The sequence below is a fragment of the Haliaeetus leucocephalus genome, unplaced genomic scaffold (genome assembly GCF_000737465.1).
Source record: "Haliaeetus leucocephalus isolate CR32 unplaced genomic scaffold, Haliaeetus_leucocephalus-4.0 Scaffold251, whole genome shotgun sequence".
Lineage (NCBI taxonomy): Eukaryota > Metazoa > Chordata > Aves > Accipitriformes > Accipitridae > Haliaeetus > Haliaeetus leucocephalus.
Genome location: NW_010972687.1, coordinates 2,530,614 through 2,550,282, shown reverse-complemented (window position 1 = coordinate 2,550,282; position 19,669 = coordinate 2,530,614). Strand labels below are relative to the sequence as shown.

General features: G+C 40.2%; 1 protein-coding gene across 4 annotated transcripts in view; it reads right to left on the bottom strand.

Annotated features, from left to right (window-relative positions):
- Positions 1–19,669, bottom strand: part of TRPM3 (transient receptor potential cation channel, subfamily M, member 3) — a 276,569-nt gene that overhangs the window by 39,169 nt on the left and 217,731 nt on the right. The window contains exons 10-18 of one of the 4 annotated variants that reach the window (XM_010568605.1): positions 18,029–18,129; positions 16,089–16,223; positions 12,849–12,899; positions 7,582–7,617; positions 7,297–7,437; positions 5,882–5,911; positions 4,627–4,916; positions 3,552–3,780; positions 833–1,000 (exon numbers count right to left, since the gene is read on the bottom strand). In XM_010568605.1, coding sequence (XP_010566907.1) covers positions 833–1,000; positions 3,552–3,780; positions 4,627–4,916; positions 5,882–5,911; positions 7,297–7,437; positions 7,582–7,617; positions 12,849–12,899; positions 16,089–16,223; positions 18,029–18,129 — 1,181 coding nt within the window. The remainder of the gene's footprint in view (positions 1–832; positions 1,001–3,551; positions 3,781–4,626; positions 4,917–5,881; positions 5,912–7,296; positions 7,438–7,581; positions 7,618–12,848; positions 12,900–16,088; positions 16,224–18,028; positions 18,130–19,669) is intronic. The other 3 variants (XM_010568607.1, XM_010568608.1, XM_010568609.1) reach the window with 3 other exon arrangements.

The window sequence follows — 19,669 nt, the reverse complement described above, 5'->3', positions numbered from 1 at the left end:
AGACACCACAATCAAATCGAAACCAAAGCAAGCCAAATTAAGCTAAGGAGGTCTGATAGCTCATATGATAATTTCCCAAATTAAAAAATATCAGACAAGTCTGAGAACAAGAGACTGGAATTAAGTGACTTGTATAGTTTTCAGAGCTTTATCTATTTGATTCTTTTTGTGGTGCAAATTATTTCTCTAAGGCTATGTTACTAATACAGACAAGTCCTTCTTTACACAATTCTGCTGAGCTGCAGAAGCTCTTAGCAAGGGCTGAGCTGTCTAGCTGCTTGCTAACGTCTTCAGTGGATTAAAAACTGCATGTGTGTATGTGTGAGAGGCAATGACCACAAATTCATAAATAATTTCGAAAAACATTTTTCATCATTTTTCTTGCCTGTTTGGACACTTACTTGCCCTTTAAATAGGTTAACCAAAAGAAAAAAAAATTTCTAGCTTCTATGAATCTTTGGGCATTTCCACTCAAAGGAAGACTTAGCGAGTTTCTTTTCTACCAGAGAGAGAGGCCCACTCATCTATCATGGCTGAGTGCATTCAATTCTGAAATGTCATGAATTCATTGCAGACATCGTGGCATCAAATTGAATCAAAATATGAGGATATTACATCACAACGTGATGCTTTGGCATCACCATGCACTGCTGCAACATCGAGACACAATGATGCCAACTTTTCTGATCTGAGTCTCACTGAGAAGAGGGGAGTGTAAAGAGTGGTATCCTATCATCTGCTAAATTTAGCCATTAGACAGCCTGCAATGCCCACAGAGGTGGGAATAACAAATTGACAGCACTGAGGCTGGTGATTTATTGTCGGCACTTACAGTGAGTTCCATGTCTTCCTCCTCTTTTTCTTTCACTGGCTTCTCTGGTTCCTCTGGCTCCTTCTCTTGAAGATGGATCTCATTGGCCTGAGACATGTAAGGCATATCATCCTTGTTCTTGAACTCCAAGCTGAGGATTGAAGGAGGAAGTAGAATTCCTAGAATTACCTAAAGCAATAATAATGATAACAATAATCATCACAGTAAACAGATTACAGTCATGATGGTTACTTATTATCAAATGGAACAACTCCCTCAGGACATTTAGGAAAAGAAAGATATGCGTGCATGTGAGTTTCTATCACAATAGAGTATTTGTCACTTGGCGTAATGTTATCAGAGTTCTGTAGTGAAACAAAGCACGTAACTTCTACTAGCATTGCTGTGAGTCCCATGGCTAATTGCCTCTCTTGAGTATTTCATCTGCTTGCTCACCAGATGGGTATTATTACCTACCAAAATATATTTACAAACTATTACACAAGGTCATTCGTAGGTGCGACCATGGGGGTGTTCAGACCTGCAATTTTCTGCATTTTACATAACAGACACTATCAGTGTAAGTGACAGAGAAGCAGTATTAATTTCTACAGATAGGGTTAATAGGTCTCATGCTCTCTGTGTCCATACTTAATGCACCCAGGTAGTCAAGGCATGAGTGTGTGGATCTGAGAAGATAAGGCAAAGACCGCAATAGCAAATGTTGATGTGCTCAGTTATGTGGTCCCCTTAGATTTTGGTTCATTAACCTGGCAGCTGTGTAATGTTCACATTAATGCCAACTCTTTCTTTTCTGCCTTCCCTCTCTTATGATGTGGGAGTGCAGAAACCATTAAAATTACCTTGTGTGGATATATGCAATAAACGATGCTTGGGGTTAAGTCAGTAGTATAACTGAAGAGATATCATAATAATACAAAAAGAAGTGGTTCACAAGAACAGTAGCTTTTCCTGGTTTTGCTGTAATCTCATGGAAGATGATTTTATTATAAATGTCTCCCCAAATGACAATGAAACCAGATAGTTAGCTTGTTGGCAGGTCAGGGAGGGTGACTGCTTGTGCTTATATTGACAGCAGCATGCGTGCTGTTGAAATCATCTGAAGTACCGCAATCAGGAGCAGTTAGTGTATATGAACACTGTGCCCAGCCTGAGAAGAGCTGAGCATCAGGCTGCCTGCACTGCTCCTGCACTCAGCTTGTTGCAAAAGGATGTGTCCAGGGAGAGGGGGTTACGGGCAGACCTGGCTTCCCAGACAGGCTATTTTTAAGGACAGGCAGGATTATCAATTTCCTCTCCCCCTCCCATTGGTGCTATACATCCCCGACAAGACTCTAAAGAATTACATTCAGCCTTCTTGCCCTTTGCCAGTTTCAATGGGAGAAAATTGTTCATGGGAAATAATCCATGACTCATGCTTGCAAATTTATTTCTTTGCCATGCTGCCTCTTGCTCGTGTAGCTTGTAGCCTGCTTTAGCTTTAAACAGACCCTGCTAATGAGTTTCAGTGAAATAAAACACAAATGAGAAACTGAGTAAAGGATGCTTGTGAAGCCCTGATGTTACAAGAAGCTGAAGGGAAACAGAGGCTGTTACCTTCAGTTATTAATTGTGAAAGAAAGGTCTGTTTTATGGCTTAAGAGATACACGCTACAAAGAAGAAAGCATGCAGTGGGAAATGAGTTGCTGCACTGATCCCAGTCTACTCAGGTTGACTATCTGCAAAGCCAAGCAGTGAACAAGGCGGGAGTCCCTCTGAAGGGCAATGGGCCTGTGAGTTGAGTCAGAAAAATAGGTAGTAAAGATGTCTCCAAATGTGAGAATGCTTTCTATCTGTAAGCTGAACAATATTTACACACAGCCCCTGCAGGAGGATGATGACAATGCTATCAGCCACTTATTCTCATTCATCACTGTCACTGGATGAGACCCAGTACAATACTGATACACATACTCACAAGCGTTCTCCCTCTTAGTGAACATCTTTTCACACAGCAAAACAACTGAGCAGTTATGACTTTTCACGCACATGATTAATGCAGGAGAGAGAATCCCTTCACTGAAAATATTTCTCAGTCATCTGGAAAAGGCAGTTCCTGGTTATGTACTGACTGGTGGGTACTTTGGTGAAGGTGAAAGATGCAAGCCCACAGACACACATTCACCTCCCAGAATTCACCTTGCTCTGTTAGCAGTTTCGCTAATTGTGGAAAATTGAATTGTCCTCTAGATCCTCTAAGGTGGTCCCTTCAGGTCAATCATAAGGAATATTGGCAGGGGACTGCAAGAAAATTGGTACTGCTTGCTGTGACCAGTTCTGGGGAAGTTTGTTGGATCAGCACCTTTCACTAGCGGTTAATTCACTTACACATCCTTTTTCTTTATTTATCTTTAAAAACCTTGGCTAACTCCTCAAGTATCCAGGCAGGGTGACATACTAATCTCCTGGCTCAGTTCTTATTCTGATAAGTCTCACTGATGCCAGAGGGGGCTTTGAGAAAGGTGGTGAAAAAACTAAGCAACGTCCTTTGAACTTGGGTTTGTGATAAGCTCCCTGCTGAAAAACTGAACACAGGAAGAATATACCCTGCTTAATGTCACTACAAATAAGCACCTGAAATATGGTTAATTGAGCTGGTTATTACTGATTTATTGTAAGCCCTGTCACCATCTATCAGAACTTCTCTGGCTGTTAATTTTTTTTTAAAACAGTGCTGACCTTTAGGCCAGAATTTTTGCGCATCCGCAGGCGACCCATCCACATGTCTGTGAGCAGCATTTGGCTGCAAGTGTGAGCAATGAAGTCCCTGTGCTTGGCTGCCACTGCAAGCTGCAGGCATGTGGCATTGCTCCAGTTCTTCAGCTCGTAGGTCAGCAGTTTCATTGCCAGTTGCTCATCCTGCTTGTATGACTGGTCCAACAGTTCCACGGCCAACTGTCCGAAGTCCCTGCAACAGAGGGATATTTGTTCATTCCCACTAGCCCAAGCAGCCTGCTGCAGAAAACACCCCTCTGTGACTGACAGTCTCTGCAAGGGGGTGCAGCACCTTCCATCATGCAAATCGTGATGTTGACTGTACACGTGGAAACCCACATTTTCAAATGTGAGTGGCTAATGGTAGGCATATAAATAAGTGCCCTGACTTAGCAGTGATGAGCACCCACACCTACCAGCTGTCTGCTCCCACCTGCCTGCCCACCCCCCTGACATTTTCTAGCTGAAATCCTCTGGTTATCTGCAGCTTAGAGGATTGCTTCTGTGCTGTTTGCCCATGGCTTCGTGGTCAAGTCTCCTGGAAAAATGAATGTCCAATACACTTTTTAAAAATCTGTGTCTCAGACTTTTAACATCAAGAAAGATTATTATGGAATCTAGTATCTTGGCTTGCTCACCTAAGCGTAAGTTCTTGCTAATTAACACTACTGCCTGAATATTATGTTTGTAAGGATTTCAACAATTGTTCTGCTTGGGAGGAACAGAATGTCTTGAAAAAGCACAGAGAAATATTGCAGCCTGACTCTTGAGGCCTCAGGGGGAACACGTAGACAATATAGATATTCCATTGCCTTCTTGACACCTTCTCATTTCAGAAGTTATACTGCTAGCAGCTCTGCTTCCCTGGCAGACTGATTGTTTAAAAGTTATTTAGACTTTAAAGGGGCTGCGTTTTCCCAATAAGTTAGAAATGAAAATGAGGTACGGATAAGCAAATTTCAGGGAGGTTCAGCAGCCTCTCTCTATTTTTTTTTTTTTTTTTTTTAACCCAGCAAAGTGTACATGAAAGAAAATTCACCTGGAATTATGGTTCAGCTCTTGGGATATGTCATCCACCATGTCATTTTCTGATGCTTCGTGGGCCATGGCTTTACAGAGTTTACAGGCCACCAGTGCTTTAGCCATAGCCTCTTCCCCATGCTGCCAAAAGAAGAGGGCCATCTTCTGACGCTTCATCAGCACAGCCCACACCATCAGCTCATGGAACGGGAAAGGGAAATGATTGATCTCAGGGTCATCCAAATCAATATCAACTTCCTCTTCTCTTTTTTTTGTTGTTTTCCTCCCTCGCCGCAAAGGGACATCATCCTGTGAGAATTGTAGAGAAATTTTTTTCACCAGTGCAGGAACTGAATCAATTCACACAATGCATTGGAGTCAGTACCTGAGATATCAAACACATTCCCTGCAGGTCAGCCCCTTCATCTTTTTTGGACAAAATATTTAACATAGGAAAATGATGAAAAAGGTATTGGTCCATGCACTGTAATTAAGAAGTCAGTAACCCCATACCTAAACACAGGGAAAAAGAGCTTTGGACTGTCACTCTGAACTGTTCTTTCTCCCTAAGAACACAGAGCACAATCACACAATATCCAGAATCATTTTGGAAAAGCCACCATCAAAATAAAGCTAAGATTTCACTCCAAATATAACATCTGTTGTAATGCATCGGAAAGTACATATCCAGGGGACGTTCTGGTCAGCTGAAGACTCCCTCTCTGCTTATTCTTGTGTTTTCTCCCTTCATCTTCTCAGAAGAGTAGGAATATCCTTTCTTCACTCCCATTCTGCCTTTGTATCCCTTTTTTATCCCTTCTTTCTCCATCTTTTTGTTGTTTCTATCACCTTTAGTTTCCTTCCCATTTTAGCCTACTGCTTTTATCACATGAGCTGATAGAAATTTGGCCTTTGTAAAGATTTCTGCATCATTCTCTGACACATTTTAAAGTTATATAGTTATCTGACTGAAATTCTGTTTGGTCTGACAGACTGAAACATTTTGTTTAATCTTCATGAAAAGAAAGATGATGCATACAGGGGGCAGAGCCTTCTTTTCTCTCCACTGGGGTTTTATTAAGAAATGTTTCTTAATTTGGCCCTTGTGTAAACAAGTCATCTGGATGAAAAATACAATTTGTGTTGCACATTTCTCATAGAAAACTTGAAAACAACTATTGGTCCCTTCATTACAGCGATTTAAACATTATCTTGATAGAGCTTATATTTGTCAAAAAAGGAAAAGACATTAAGATTTATCACAGGTCGCCTACCTCCATTCCCAACAGTTTCAGGGCTTTTGGCTGTACAAAAAAGTTAGAAAAATGTTATTTCTCCCAGAATGGTGATGAATAATCACAACTATATTTCTACACATACATACATGTGTAAGTATGTAACATGTGATGTATAACATATAATGTAGAGTATCTAACGTAGAGTATATAATATAATATAGGTAATATAGATGTAATGCGATGTAATGTAATATAATATACATATATACATCAATCAAATAATTACATATTTATATTTAATTCAACCTTGAGTTTGACCCTATTTCACCAAAACATACAACAGAAGACATACATTTGGGTTGAGGTACAAATTGCAGCTGGTTTGGGGCTGTGCTAGTGGAAAAGAGATAGGAATTACCACTAAGGCATGAATGGATTTCTCTGGAGTATATCAGTATTTTGGCCATTCCCCTGGCACACTTTTATTGACTGCTGTGGAGCTGCTCTGTATGTTGGTTCAGTATCTGTGAAATAGCTACTCAAACGCTTTTCTTGAGTGAGTGACAAAGAAAAGAAAGTGTCTCCCAGCAGCTACAATTACTACCTTTCCTCTCAAAAGTGAAGAAAGAAAGTGTAGAGAAACAAACAAACCCATTTCAGGTGTTTGGCTGTAATCATTTCACAGAGCTGTTGCTCTTTATAGCCACTTAGAACAATATTCAATGGTGTGTATTGCTAAAATCTGAACTGAGACAGGAAATGAAAATGCAAGGTAAAAATAGGCAAAGAACGAACTACAAATCTTACTGGGAGCCATTGAACTGATTTTTCTTCACACTGGATTGGGTCGGTGGCATTATGGAAGTCAGTAAATATCTTTTGTTTTGGGAAGGTAGTAAACTTTGGATTAATAGAATTGTAATCTATCAAACAGGAAAACCACAAAAATACTGAACAGTGGTTTTGCCATGAGCCCACTGACTCTGCTGGAGCCACACCCAGCCAATAAAGCCAATTGTGAGTTATGGGTTTCTTTGCCCTGATACCTTCAGGCCACAGTCAAGAAGATGAACCATGAGACAGGAAATGCATCTATCAAAACACAATTTTTTTCAAGTCTAACTCAGGTGCCTTATGGTATTATTGGTACAGGTCAAGAGACTTGTCTAATTACAGATTTTAGAGCCAGAGGAGACTGTTTTACGTCCTGGTCTCACCAGGGCAGCAGAACCCAATAATTTTTTCATTAAATTGATAAAAATTGTAGCTTGTATCAGTGGCTGGCTTGTGGTGTGTTATGGTGAAATAGCTGCTGGGTACAGAGTGGAAATGAATCTGTAGACTGAATAGTGTGTGCATGTGGATCCCCCCAGCATGGAACCATCTAAGAAGCTATGGCAAGCCCTGCCAGTGGGTGCAGTCATTCAGATGGCAAATAACTTGCTCCTTACCCTCTTGGGCCCAAATAAGTTGTGGTACAGTGTCCTGAACCGCTTTCGGGTGTAATTGCAGCGATATGCTCCTCCCATCAGGTACTCTATGACCAATCCAATATCAATTAGACTTATCCGATAATCAGGAGGTAAGTTTCCCTGCAAAGAAAATAAGGAGGATGGTGGGGGAGGAAGAAATGCTTATTACTGGCATTGTTAAATACACTTTATAATGATGTTAGAATAAAACAAATTAAATAGTTAAAAACAGGAATGTATTATTATGCTGGTTAATTAATTCACCTTAAAATAGATCCAACCGAAACCTGGATATTCTCGCTTGGAAAGAAGACATAAGTTAAATAAGAAGGTGAAGAACTTGTTGGAAGTAACAGAAGATAACGTCAGTACACAGTACTCATATTCTTCAGCTGAGGAAACAAGGAACACGACTGCAGAACAAAAAGCACGAGGATCAGCACACTTGAAAGGTCAGGCACAGTTGCTGGACTCTAGTCCTGCAAGATGGCACCTTTCCTGCACTATCTGTCCCCCCCAACTCTCATCCTGGCATCTCACGTCTCTGCTGGCATCTCTTTGGACTGCCTCATCTGCACTGCCAAGGCACGGTGAGGTGACATCATGCAATGTCATTTGTTCACATGGAACCAGCTCCTGCATGGTTTATGGTTCAGTGAGCAGTTCCCTACCAGAAAAGAAGACATGATTCAGCAAACTGTGAATAGGTCACCCAGATCTAGGGATCTCATTAAGAACCCTGCAGATTTACAGAACCATCTCTGTCCTGTATGTCATTGTGCAAGAGGTGGGACTACAAACTAAAGGTGGAAAGAAAGGTAGATAACCCTTCTGTGAACTGCAAGAAAAAGAGAAAATTACTCTAGTAAAAATTTAACTTGTATAGTCAACATTGCAGAAGGACCAGAAAATTGTAATTGTTAGCTTCAAATTTTTTCAGTGCATTGTAATAAAATAATCACATTTTCTATAATGTTGTACAGCACAGATTACAGTTAGCCTGTAGCTCTTTTTATGTGGTCATCAAAAGAAGGTTAGTAATTCACACAGAGCAATTTTATGACTGCCATGTCTAGCTGGAAATATCTGCATGTCTGCAGATACCTGTCTGGCTTCTCTGCAGATGTGCTTATTAGATTCAGAGCAGAGAAACACTAATGGTGAACAGAAGGTAACTGGTTCTGCAAAAGAGATGAAATGGATGCAAAGATCCTCCTTCCTCTTCTACTTCAGCCAGAAAATTTCCCTCCCTGCTCACCACAGTACAAACAGTGTGCTGAAAGGTTGAGGAAGGAGAGAGGGAGGTAGTGCTATGGTGTACCATGCCTAGGAATGGGCTGGGATTCAAAGGGACAGAAGATGAAGAAAATTTAGTGGAAAAAGGTGAGCTGCCAATTGTCTTTCAGTAATGTCCCTTAGCATATACTTTTGCACTCTTCCTGCTCTTAGCCAATCTGATGGGCGGGGGAATCACTATCGTTTGCAGGAATGCATATTAGCTTAGTTTATTTGAACCCAGTCATTTTTATTCTGAACTGTTTAAAGATAAATAATGTAAATCTAAGAATTAAATCCTGCTAAGTTTTGTTTGTTTGTTTGCTTTTTCCTCCAAATGTTCTTCTCTCTCCAGAATGCTTAAGGCAATGACAGTTTTACTAGGACAAGGATGAAGGTGCTAGCAGAAGTGGGAGTTGTAGCTCCAAGACAGAGTTGTAGTTATTCAACAGACTCCTGCTGTCTTAATGTAAGACACTAACACTGAATGCTTTGATATTATTAAGTGGCAAAAAATAATAGAGCAATTAAGAAAGCAGAACAGGCATCCGGGTGCTGCATGTGTCAGAAAGAGTGAGTTTCTTGATATAGTTCTTCTGATTTCTAAAATTTCATAAAGGGATTTAGATAAAAAAATTTCCAATAGAGTAGTTCTAATAAAAGATGCATCTAAACCTCCCAGATAATACTGAAACACTTTACTAAAGAAAAATCACAAATTCACAGAAGAAATACATATTTTATAGACATAAACATATGTATGGCTCCATGCTTAACACACAATTACTTTTCCAAAGTGATCAGCCCTAGTAAAGCCAAGTGGACCATCCTTGTGAGAGGAGCTACACATCTGTCAAAGCACTTGCTATATCAGCAGACACCTTGAACTACCCTGGCAGTGGTGAGTCTGCTTGTAAACGAAGCACAGTGGTGCAAGTGGGCCAGAACCACTCTAAGAACAGCAAAAATTTGGATGGGCTAATTCTAGTACAACCAAGGTGGTCAGGAATGGCAGAGGAGAAGGTTTGACTTTCAGGTATGACAGGTAGCCCAGTTAATAATCAAATAACCTTCTAATGTTGGGACAAGTCTTCAGTGCTAATGCATTATTCTTTTCCTGAAGAAACTTCAGCTGTAAACTGTAGCTAATCAATTATAGTATTTTTTCACTTCAAGTGCATTTTTGTATTCAACAGGTACTGAGCCTCTGATTTTGCATGCTGAGGAAAAAATAATAGTTTCAAAATTGTGTATATTGCTTATTAGTTCTCCAGAAACGTAAACATACATTGGCAGTCCAAAATAAGGACCTTTGAAAATTTGTATCACCCCAGAGTGGGATTAAGATATATTGATTATATACAATTTTTGGATTAAAGAAAAAATTAATCTGTTGATTTCCACTGATCTTCATTAGCTGGTTGAGCGAAGGAAGAATTTTTTAAAAAACAACCTGTAGAGGGAAACCTCCACTTACAGACAGGATGTCAAGCACAGCCACTGTTTCTTCCTGCTTAGCCTGGATGCATGGGTTTGTACAGTTTAGGGAAGCAAGTCGACCCTGTATGTCAAATTCTATGCCCTTGTCAGGAGATGTCAAAAAGGCCATCATGCAAAGGATGAAGGCAGATTTTTCCCCGTATGTAGTTATGGAATGGAGAGGATCGAAAAGAGAGATGAGTTGTCTCATGGCTGTCTCTAAAGCAGAGTCATTAAGAAGTGCTTTGTCTTGTTAATATATACAGAATTTAAGTGCACCCTGATTACTGTAAATTCTTTAAGACTGTGTCTCCAGGCCTTTACAATATTCTGCCCAGGCTAACAGTCTTCAGAGTGATATTTGGAAATTTGAAAAGAAAATAAATTGTTGTCTACTATGTTTGTGCATGCGTGTGTGTGCACACGTGTGTCTGTAAGCCGCCACAAACAGGATGTGGTAATGTGACTTCTGTTGTTCAAATTCTTTCCTTTGTTAAGCAGGCAGGGTGGTCTTTCAAACAAAAAACGCCTCCCAGTGATTTATACAGCTATGTAATACAATAGTAGTAAATTAAATAATGCTTCTATGATTTGTAAGCATCCATTTTCTATTTGAGAATTCACAATGATGCAGATGTAAATAACTTTTTACAGCATACACCCTTGTAAATAGCACAGGTTTTAAAACTGGGAGGTATGTATAAAAAGCACAGAGTATGCATATCCCTTAACTGTTGTCTTAAGGTGACATGTTTTTTGTATTTATATTTTGTGATACTGTAATTAAATCTGGGAGGTTAGGTATCTGGCCTCAAAGTACATATAAACTCAAAAACCTAGCATCAGCAGTGTGGTCTGGTTTTCATGCACAGTGGGCCACTTAACTGTCAAACAGTGTTGTCCATGAAGAAGTTATTTCCAAGGAGGTGTTTCCATTTAAACTGTTGCCAGATCTGCTGACTGATTTACAGCTTGGTTGACTGGTAGGGGATCTGCTCAGATTGCAGGGCTATGGTGAGCTGTCATTGTTCTCAGAGTGAAGCATGGTTGTTCCTCATCACTGACAAAATGAGAAATACAGCCCCAGAGGTGCAGTTTTCTGATTAAGGTGCTAGACGACTGCACCAGGCTGTTTGTTTTTAAAGCCCTTAACTATATTCTAATAAGAGTACACATTGACTTCGTGTAGTGGGAATTACTAATGGACAGAGGAAAGAAAGGTGAATTTATGGAAAAATGACCACCTCATAACATTTAACAAATAATGTAATTAAATATAGTGTAAGTTGCTTATGCCAATGTCTATCAATGTACACCTATGAGTACTGATCATCTTTGCCTCTTTTAACGCCTTTTTTTCAAGAGCTCCTTTAAAAATACATCTTTTGTTAGGAACTCAGGAAAAGATATTTATATTATTTAGTCATTCAACATACAAACTGCTATGCCTTTGAAGGAGGGCTGGGAAAGGTGATACTGGGGAAGAGAAGAAGTTTGAAAAGGAATATATTTTAAAGTAAGAAGACAGATGATGCTTGTTTCAAACCCTTATAGGCACATAAATACATGCATATTTAGTAAAAAAACATATTCTGGTAACTTGGGCCTCAAGAGAAGTAGCCAGTCTAAATGCATTCTAGCTTTACTCTGCTCCATCCAAGGGGATTAGTGCATAAGAACAGTTTCGGTTTCTTCTGTACGCATGTCACACTTTGCAATGGTCACTTAATGTACTATGTATAATTGAACAACGATGATGCCACATAACACACTAACCAAAGAAAACCACCAGAACCTCCCTAAACATAACTATTGGTTATTCTGTAGCATTATTTAACAGAAAGATGATATATCAAGCATTGCCACTGCTCTCCCCTAGTTGCCTTTCGTTCTGCTCAGTTGTCAGTGACAGAAGAGACCACCAAAACCTGTGCTCATACAAAAAAATCTCCATTTCTTTTTCAGTTTTCCATCTACTCCCATGTACAAAAATCTCCTTTCTCAAGTATGCTACCCTTGAGGTCTGACTTACATAATGTGCAAGGTTGCAATCTGCACATGCTTTCGGAGAATATTCAAGCTGATGAGGTCAGCTGCAGACTCAATCTCCTTACTTGATCCATATATTTAGAGGATAAAGGACTTTCATTCATTGCTGCTGCTGTTAACACTTCTAATCCTGAACACATTCCTAAAGGCATTTTTTATCTCCTTCTTGCCACTATACCTTTCTGTGTTTGTGTCTTGCCCTCCTCATGGCTCTTTATAATCAAGATACTTGAAATTAACTTCATAAGGGGGCAGGGGAAAGTTGCACTACTTCTTTTTGTATATTTCTGCTGAGGAAGATGGCGACAATATACCACACAACACGGAATAAGAAACTGTTTCAACAAATGAGGATCCAGCACAAGGATAAGGGCTATTTTACAGGCTCAGAAGTAAACTAACAACATGGAAATTAGCTTTGACAGTAGTTGCAGGTATGGAAAAATACAGATAACAGCACAAATCCACATGGTATGTAAGAGGCTACAATATGCTAGCAGAAGCACTATTACCCAGGCATCTAAAACCACAGAGAAAGCAAGCCAAATAACTTGCTACTTGTGCTTTGTATGCAAAAAGTTCATATTCGGTACATACAAACAGGACATTCTGTAATGGCAGGGGAAGGACAAGGCTTTGACTGAAAGCTCATGCAAAACAGAGATTGTATCTAGCTCCAAAAAGCAATCATAGCATTATCTCCAACCTACCGTCTATTGGACTCTTACCTTTTTGACGTCCCTGACTAGATGATACAGAGTGTTGGATGGTCCATGTCTCTGCAAAGGACAAATAAAGAAGAATAAAATAGTTTTGCATTGTTCAAAGACCTGCAAGATGTAAATGCTGAAATTACTTTCTCACGTTAGTAGTTTCACTATCAGGCAACTGACAGCGCTTCAATTGTACAGTGTTATCAATAAACCCCCCCCCCAACAATTACAAGAGCATTATTTCACCTGACTTCTCTTTTGTACAAAACCCTTCAGTAGGAAAACCACAGGAACTGCCTACTGGGTGAAAATTAAGGTCCTATATATCAGATTAGGCTCCTGGCTTAGGCAAAGCAGGAGCCCAGCACAATATGCACAGCCTCTGGGAGAGAGTGGAAGATAAAAGAGCTGCTAAAGTGTCACCCTTCCTGAAGTCAGGATCTCCACTTCCTCTGTTGGTGGCTCAGAGACGCCCTGAGCCTGACATTGCATCTAGGCTGTCTCACCTGAAAGCCACTAACAGCATGCAGTCTGTGATTTTGTCCAATCTTCTTTTAACTCCACCTGACACATTGTCCTGGTTTCAGCTGGGATAGAGTTAATTGTCTTCCTAGTAGCTGGTACAGTGCTATGTTTTGAGTTCAGTATGTGAAGAATGTTGATAACACTGATGTTTTCAGTTGTTGCTCAGTAGTGTTTAGTCTAAAGTCAAGGATTTTTCAGCTTCTCATGCCCAGCCAGCAAGAAAGGTGGAGGGGCACAAGAAGTTGGCACAGGACACAGCCAGGGCACCTGACCCAAACTGGCCAGCGGGGTATTCCATACCATGGGACGTCACATCCAGTATAGGAACTGGGGGGAGTGGGGCTGGGGAATTGCAGCTGGGGGACTGGCTGGGTGTCGGTCGGCGGGTGGTGAGCAATTGCCCTGCGCATCATTTGGACATTCCAATCCTTTTATTACTGCTGTTGTCATTTTATTAGTGTTATCATTATCATTATTAGTTTCTTCTTTTCTGTTCTAATAAACCGTTCTTATCTCAACCCACAGATTTTGCTTCTTTTCCTGATTTTCTCCCCCATCCCACTGGGTGGGGGGGGAGTGAGTGAGCAGCTGCGTGGTGCTTAGTTGCTGGCTGGGGTTAAACCACGACACACCCAAAACATTCTGCAGCAGACTCCCACAATTTCAATTATATGTTATGTGGAGAAGTACTTTCTTTTCTGTTGTGTTTTTGACTGTTGCTGATATTTTAAGAGACTTTTATGGGGAGGTCTCCTTGGCTGTAAATGACGATAGATGAGACCACTGCATATGTGCAGAGTCAGTGGCTCCATATATATGTTGCTCTGCACTTGCTAACACTTAATTTTATGTAACCCCATCACTGAGCATGATGAGACTTTCCTGTGATTCTTCATACAGTACTTCAGATTTGCCTACCCTGAGTGATGCTAAATCACCTGCAAACATTGTCCCTTCTGTAGTTACTATTTTTCAGATCACCTCTAAACAGGCTGAACAGCAGTGAACCCAGGACAGGGTCTTGGATGACCCTGGTCATAATGTCCTTTTGTGGTGAGAACAGACCATGTATTCCTACTCTCTGTTTTCTATCTTTCAAGTATTTTTTAAACCACAAGTGCCCTTTATCTTCTATGTCATGACAGCTAAATTTCTTTAATAACCTTTGAGGTTTTCAAATATTGTCAAACAGGTTTTGCAAAAACAGGCAGACCAAGTGCAACATCCTTATTCTCCTGCCTGTTGAATTCAGAAACGGTAATAGATTACTAAGGCTTAACATTTTCCTACAGAAGCTGGGTAAACTCTTTCTTGACATAAAATTGATCCCCTTGTGTATTAATCCTATTCTTTATTGTACTTTTACAAATTTGCCATGGCAGAAGTCAGATTCTCTGGTTTGTAGCTTCCCAGGTCACTCTCAGGGGTTATGTTGAAATTTGGTATTTTTTAACTGGCCTTGTATTTTTGTTGGTGCTAAGGCTATCATGGATGCATTAGGTCATATATCATAATTGGTAGTTTGGGCATTTCATAGTCTTGGTCTTTTGGAACTCTTGTATGAATAATTTACGGTGATTTTTATAGCATACAATAAATTTATTCAAAAAGGCCTTCTTTTAGCTGTAGAACTGAAGACTTTCCTCACACTTACTCCCTGTAAAAACTGGCTTTGGTACAAGAACTACAATGCTTATCAAGAAAGCCTGTTCTTAATACATAGATGCATAATGGCAAAGTTTAAGCCAATCAAAGATCAGATGGGAATCTGTCTCAAGGGTGGCATGGATACCTGTTCCTCTATATTTTGCACAAATTTAATGAATTCTTTTCATATTTGATATTTTTGAAAGACTGAATTCTGGTCACCATCAGTGTGAAACATCTCTGGATAACAGCCCAGTGTGGCAGCTTATGATGGCAGGGCTTTGAAAAGTACTGGCAAAAAAAAACTTTTTTGAAAAGGGCTATGCACTATGTCACAACCTCTCTCCTGTTTAGACAGAACTAGACAATGCTTTAAGATTTTTTCCATACCACTTAAGCAATTTGAACTTACTGGTTTCTCTTAGTAGGCAATAATGATGTGAATGTTTTGCAGTTGAGAACTTGGAAGCAATTTGAACCTGTGCAGTTTTATGTTAATTTTAAAAGCAAAGATATAGAATTTGCAAACCGGATTTTAAAAGTCAAAACTATCATTTTTGGAACATTTGGTGAGAACACGGGGAAAGCGCTTCACTGTAATAGGCCTCCTGAAATCATCGGATTTCACCTTTAAATTCAGAATATTATCCCAAGAAGTTTGCTTCTATTTGTTTTCTAGTGGCTGAGTTTGATTAACAGTTGCAAGATTTTTCTGAAACTGTAAGAGCTTATACTGTCAGAAGTCATGTATCACGATCCTACAAGTCCTAACTTGCCAGTTACTGTTTTCCAGACAGTGCCATCTGTCTAAATCTCAGGTCTATCATATTGGAATTACAATGACCAGAAATCAGCTGGCACTGTGTGGGGCTTAATCCGTGTTTTACAAAATCTGTACAGCAGATTAGGTGGGCAAGACACAGTGTGTTCCATTACATAAGAGACAAAGCTAAGAGACAATGTGGACTTCCAAATCTCCACAGCAGGTGTTGGCTGCTTTGTGCATCATCATGTCGTTGTAATATGAGTGGAAGCTAGAACAATGAATATAGAGATAGAAAATTTGCCTTAGGTTGGCCCTACCGTATTGTACAATTCCTCTAGCCGGGAGATGGTGAGAAAACGATGCATGCTTACTCCATTTTCTATGAGTAATTTCACAAAATCCACTCTGTCCAACACCAGTGCATCCAGCATTGCTTGCTCAAGGGAGCCCACCTGCAAAGCAAGCAATTAATTCAGGTTGTTCCTAGGCATCACAGGCTGTATCTGGCTGGTCCGGTCACCCTGGCACAAGCAGGTGAATCCTGACAAAATTCTGAGGGTTGCTCTTCTAAGCTTAGAATGGGATAATCACAGTTTTAGTCTATATCAGTTTCTCTGATTCAGGGCAGCATTTCAAAAATGAGTGTCAGAATGTTAACATACTCTAGGAAATCCAGATTAGGACCAAGGAACTGGAACCCAGGTAACTGGTGACCACACCTCCACACCATTCACCATTTCATTATTATCTTTATGTCTTGTTTTCCTGACAAACATTTTATTTATATTGGGTATATTTGTTATGTGTACACACACTCACTTTAATTCTGCCTTTACTAGCTTTTCCTCTGTTTGTGGTGTGGAAACTAAGGGAAATTTTGACACCCAGGAAGCAGAAATAGCTTCACAATTAGCATTTTTTTGAAGGGCCAAATGCAAGAAGTCTTCTTACACAAAATCTCTCCTTTTCTATCTCTTGCAGGCTGGGGAGAGTTAGAAGGATGAGAAATAATCTCATACTTCCAGCTTTTAGCTTGCAAAATGATTGCAGCTTGCAGCATTTATGCAAATTTTTGCTATAATGTGGTGATGGAGCAATAACTATAAGGACAGCTTTGTATCATTAAAAACCCTCCTATGTTTTCATGCATACTTATGCTCAGTATTGAAGACAAGATAAAGTATAGTCCTGTTCAATTCATAACTGAGAATGCAAGGATTTGTGAAACTAGCTTTAAGGGGCAGCAAGCTCCAGAAACTACATTTAAAGCAAGCATATTTAAACAGAAGCTTTTCCTTTTGTTATAATTTTTCCATGGGGAGTTGTAAATGCTCATGTAATGATAGCACATGAAATTATCACGACAGTGACAAATCAAGTGTCACAGTAATGAATACTGTGATCCAACTAAACCTTCCAAATGAAGATATGGTGGGCTTTAAGGAGCTACAGGGACAGAGACCTTCTGTTTTTTTCTGGGTGTCGTCCACCACTGTAAAAACTGCATCACAAGCTGGGAGCTGACTACTGCTCCTCTGCCTCACACAGCATTCAATAACTTCTCTATTTACAGCCCTCCCATTCCTGCAGAGAAGTTCTGCCCACGGTGCCCCTCAGGGGAACGGTGTTGGCCAGGGAGCCTGTCCCCACAGCTGGCAGCTGGAGCATAGGATGGGGCAGATGTGAAGCAGGCAGGTTGATGCAGAGCAGCGCTGGGCAAGAAATTAACACCAGCTCAGATCTGGAGCCACAGGACTTCTGTAGTAACATTGCTGATTGGCTCTCGTGGTCCACTTGATTACCTCCAACATTTGTGTAGCATGTTTTTGACATCTGATCATCATCAAATTCAGTATTGTATAAAAAAGCATATTGCTTGAAGAGCAAAAAGAAGTTTTGCCTTTCCTTTAATTTATAGCCTAACATTGTAACTTGGCTGTTAATAGATACTTGCTTTTCTCAGCTTGCAGAATCATTGCTTGGTAGCATAGAAGCGCTGCTTCCCGTTTCTTTAAAGGTGTGGTCTCTCAGTGTTAAAGCATCGCTAGATGTCACCATTTCCTTGAGCAAGCGAACATACTAACACCTCTGTAACCGTGCCTGCCTGCAGTAGCTGTGAATGGTAACTTTTGTTTGGCTGGGAGCATGACTCAGTGTGTTTTAAACTCTGTTAAAACCACCGCCGCCAACAGAACGGATTTAATGTTGTGTAGGGTTTAAAGTGTTTTCAGTAGAAGATGCTGTATATATACTGTACCGGCCACTGTTGCCCGTAAATAAAGATCTGACTGCGGGCGATGTCTACTCTGTTCCAGGCTAATGCTAGGCTCAGCTGGTCGGGAGCAGATGCGTTAGCTCCTGTGTATACAGACAGGGGTGCAGGGACGAGAGGGGGAGGAAAAAAAAACAAGACATACTTTAGACTCAGTCAACAGACCACCACGGTAATTCCTCTTTGTCAAAAGTCTCACAGATGTCCACGTGTCATTTCTGCCACTGATCTCATATTAAAATAAAACCAAACCTTCCATTGCCTCTGTAATAAAATACTGGTTCTCAAATCTGAATCCATCATTCTCAGATTGTCTTGTAAACATTAATTGTTTCCTCACATCCCCCTTGAAAAATACAGTAGGTACACACGGTATTGGCAGATTGGGATGAACTGGTTTCCCTCCTCTTGTACAGGAAGCAGGAGCAGAAGCCAGGAGGGATACTGATCCAGCTGCAGGAATACACACACACACGTATGCACATGAGTGCACACATACACACACATACATCTAGCAATTACAAACAGGCTCAACTCACACAGACCCCACCGATTTCAATAGTCATGCATTTTATGCACACCTTCTATGCATTCCCACCTGATAAGGTCGGGATCCTGTGCAAGAAAAGGAATTTCTCCTCTACCTATTTGTACTGAGGGGTCTTGGTGGGACGAATTTCCCTTCACACATGCAATATTCATGTAACAAAGCATGCTATAAAGCTGGTGTTGAGGTATAATATATTCAAATTGAATAAGAAACTATGCAGATGGTAAGATAGGTCTGCAGTTGTTTGTTTTTTGGAAAGGGGGCTATGTTTTTCCCTGTAGTTTTAATGGATGCAGAGGGACATTCCTGCCCTGCTGTGCCTTTTTAATATTTCACTAAGGAGTTAATGGTTATTAGCTGATTTGTAATAATAAAACGGTATTTGTTCTTCAGTGTCACAGGGAGAATTGGCCCAAAAGAACTGATCAACCAAATAAATAAAGAGCCCTTCAACTTTCAACTACATAGCTGCTTGCAGTAACTAGGTGATTGTATAAAGGCTCATTTTTTAAAGGCCTCATACCTCCACTGTTTTCTGGTCTTTATTAATTCTTATACTGATATCATGGAGCGAGGACAAACAAGAGATTTTCATTACTTCAATGCATTTCTGTCTCCATTTCAGTACTATTCAAAATCATGCACTATTCCAGTTGAAAGTGGACTCTGAAATTGGAGGCACAGAAAACATGAAGCATAACAAACTGGCTGCTGCAATTCTCTGTGAAGGATTAGTTCAGCAGACCTTTGGGAAGCTTAGTCTACAGTTTAATTTTATAACTCCCAACTTTGCAGTCAGTTCACTGCCATGAAACTTTGCCAAATACTTGGCAATATCTACAGCAATTATTTGGGAGATGGTGGACTGTAGATCATGCAGATCACTTTCATTTTATTGCAGAAATGAGCTCTGATAAAAAAAGGTAGGTGATGCAGGAGCAGCATGATAGAAAGAAATGAAGAAAAGAAGAAAAAATAATGAAAACAGTAAAAGACCTTTCTGTGACTAAGAAGTACCAGGAACACCCCTTTGCGTAAGACACTGCTTCTCATTGCTATATACTACAACACAGACA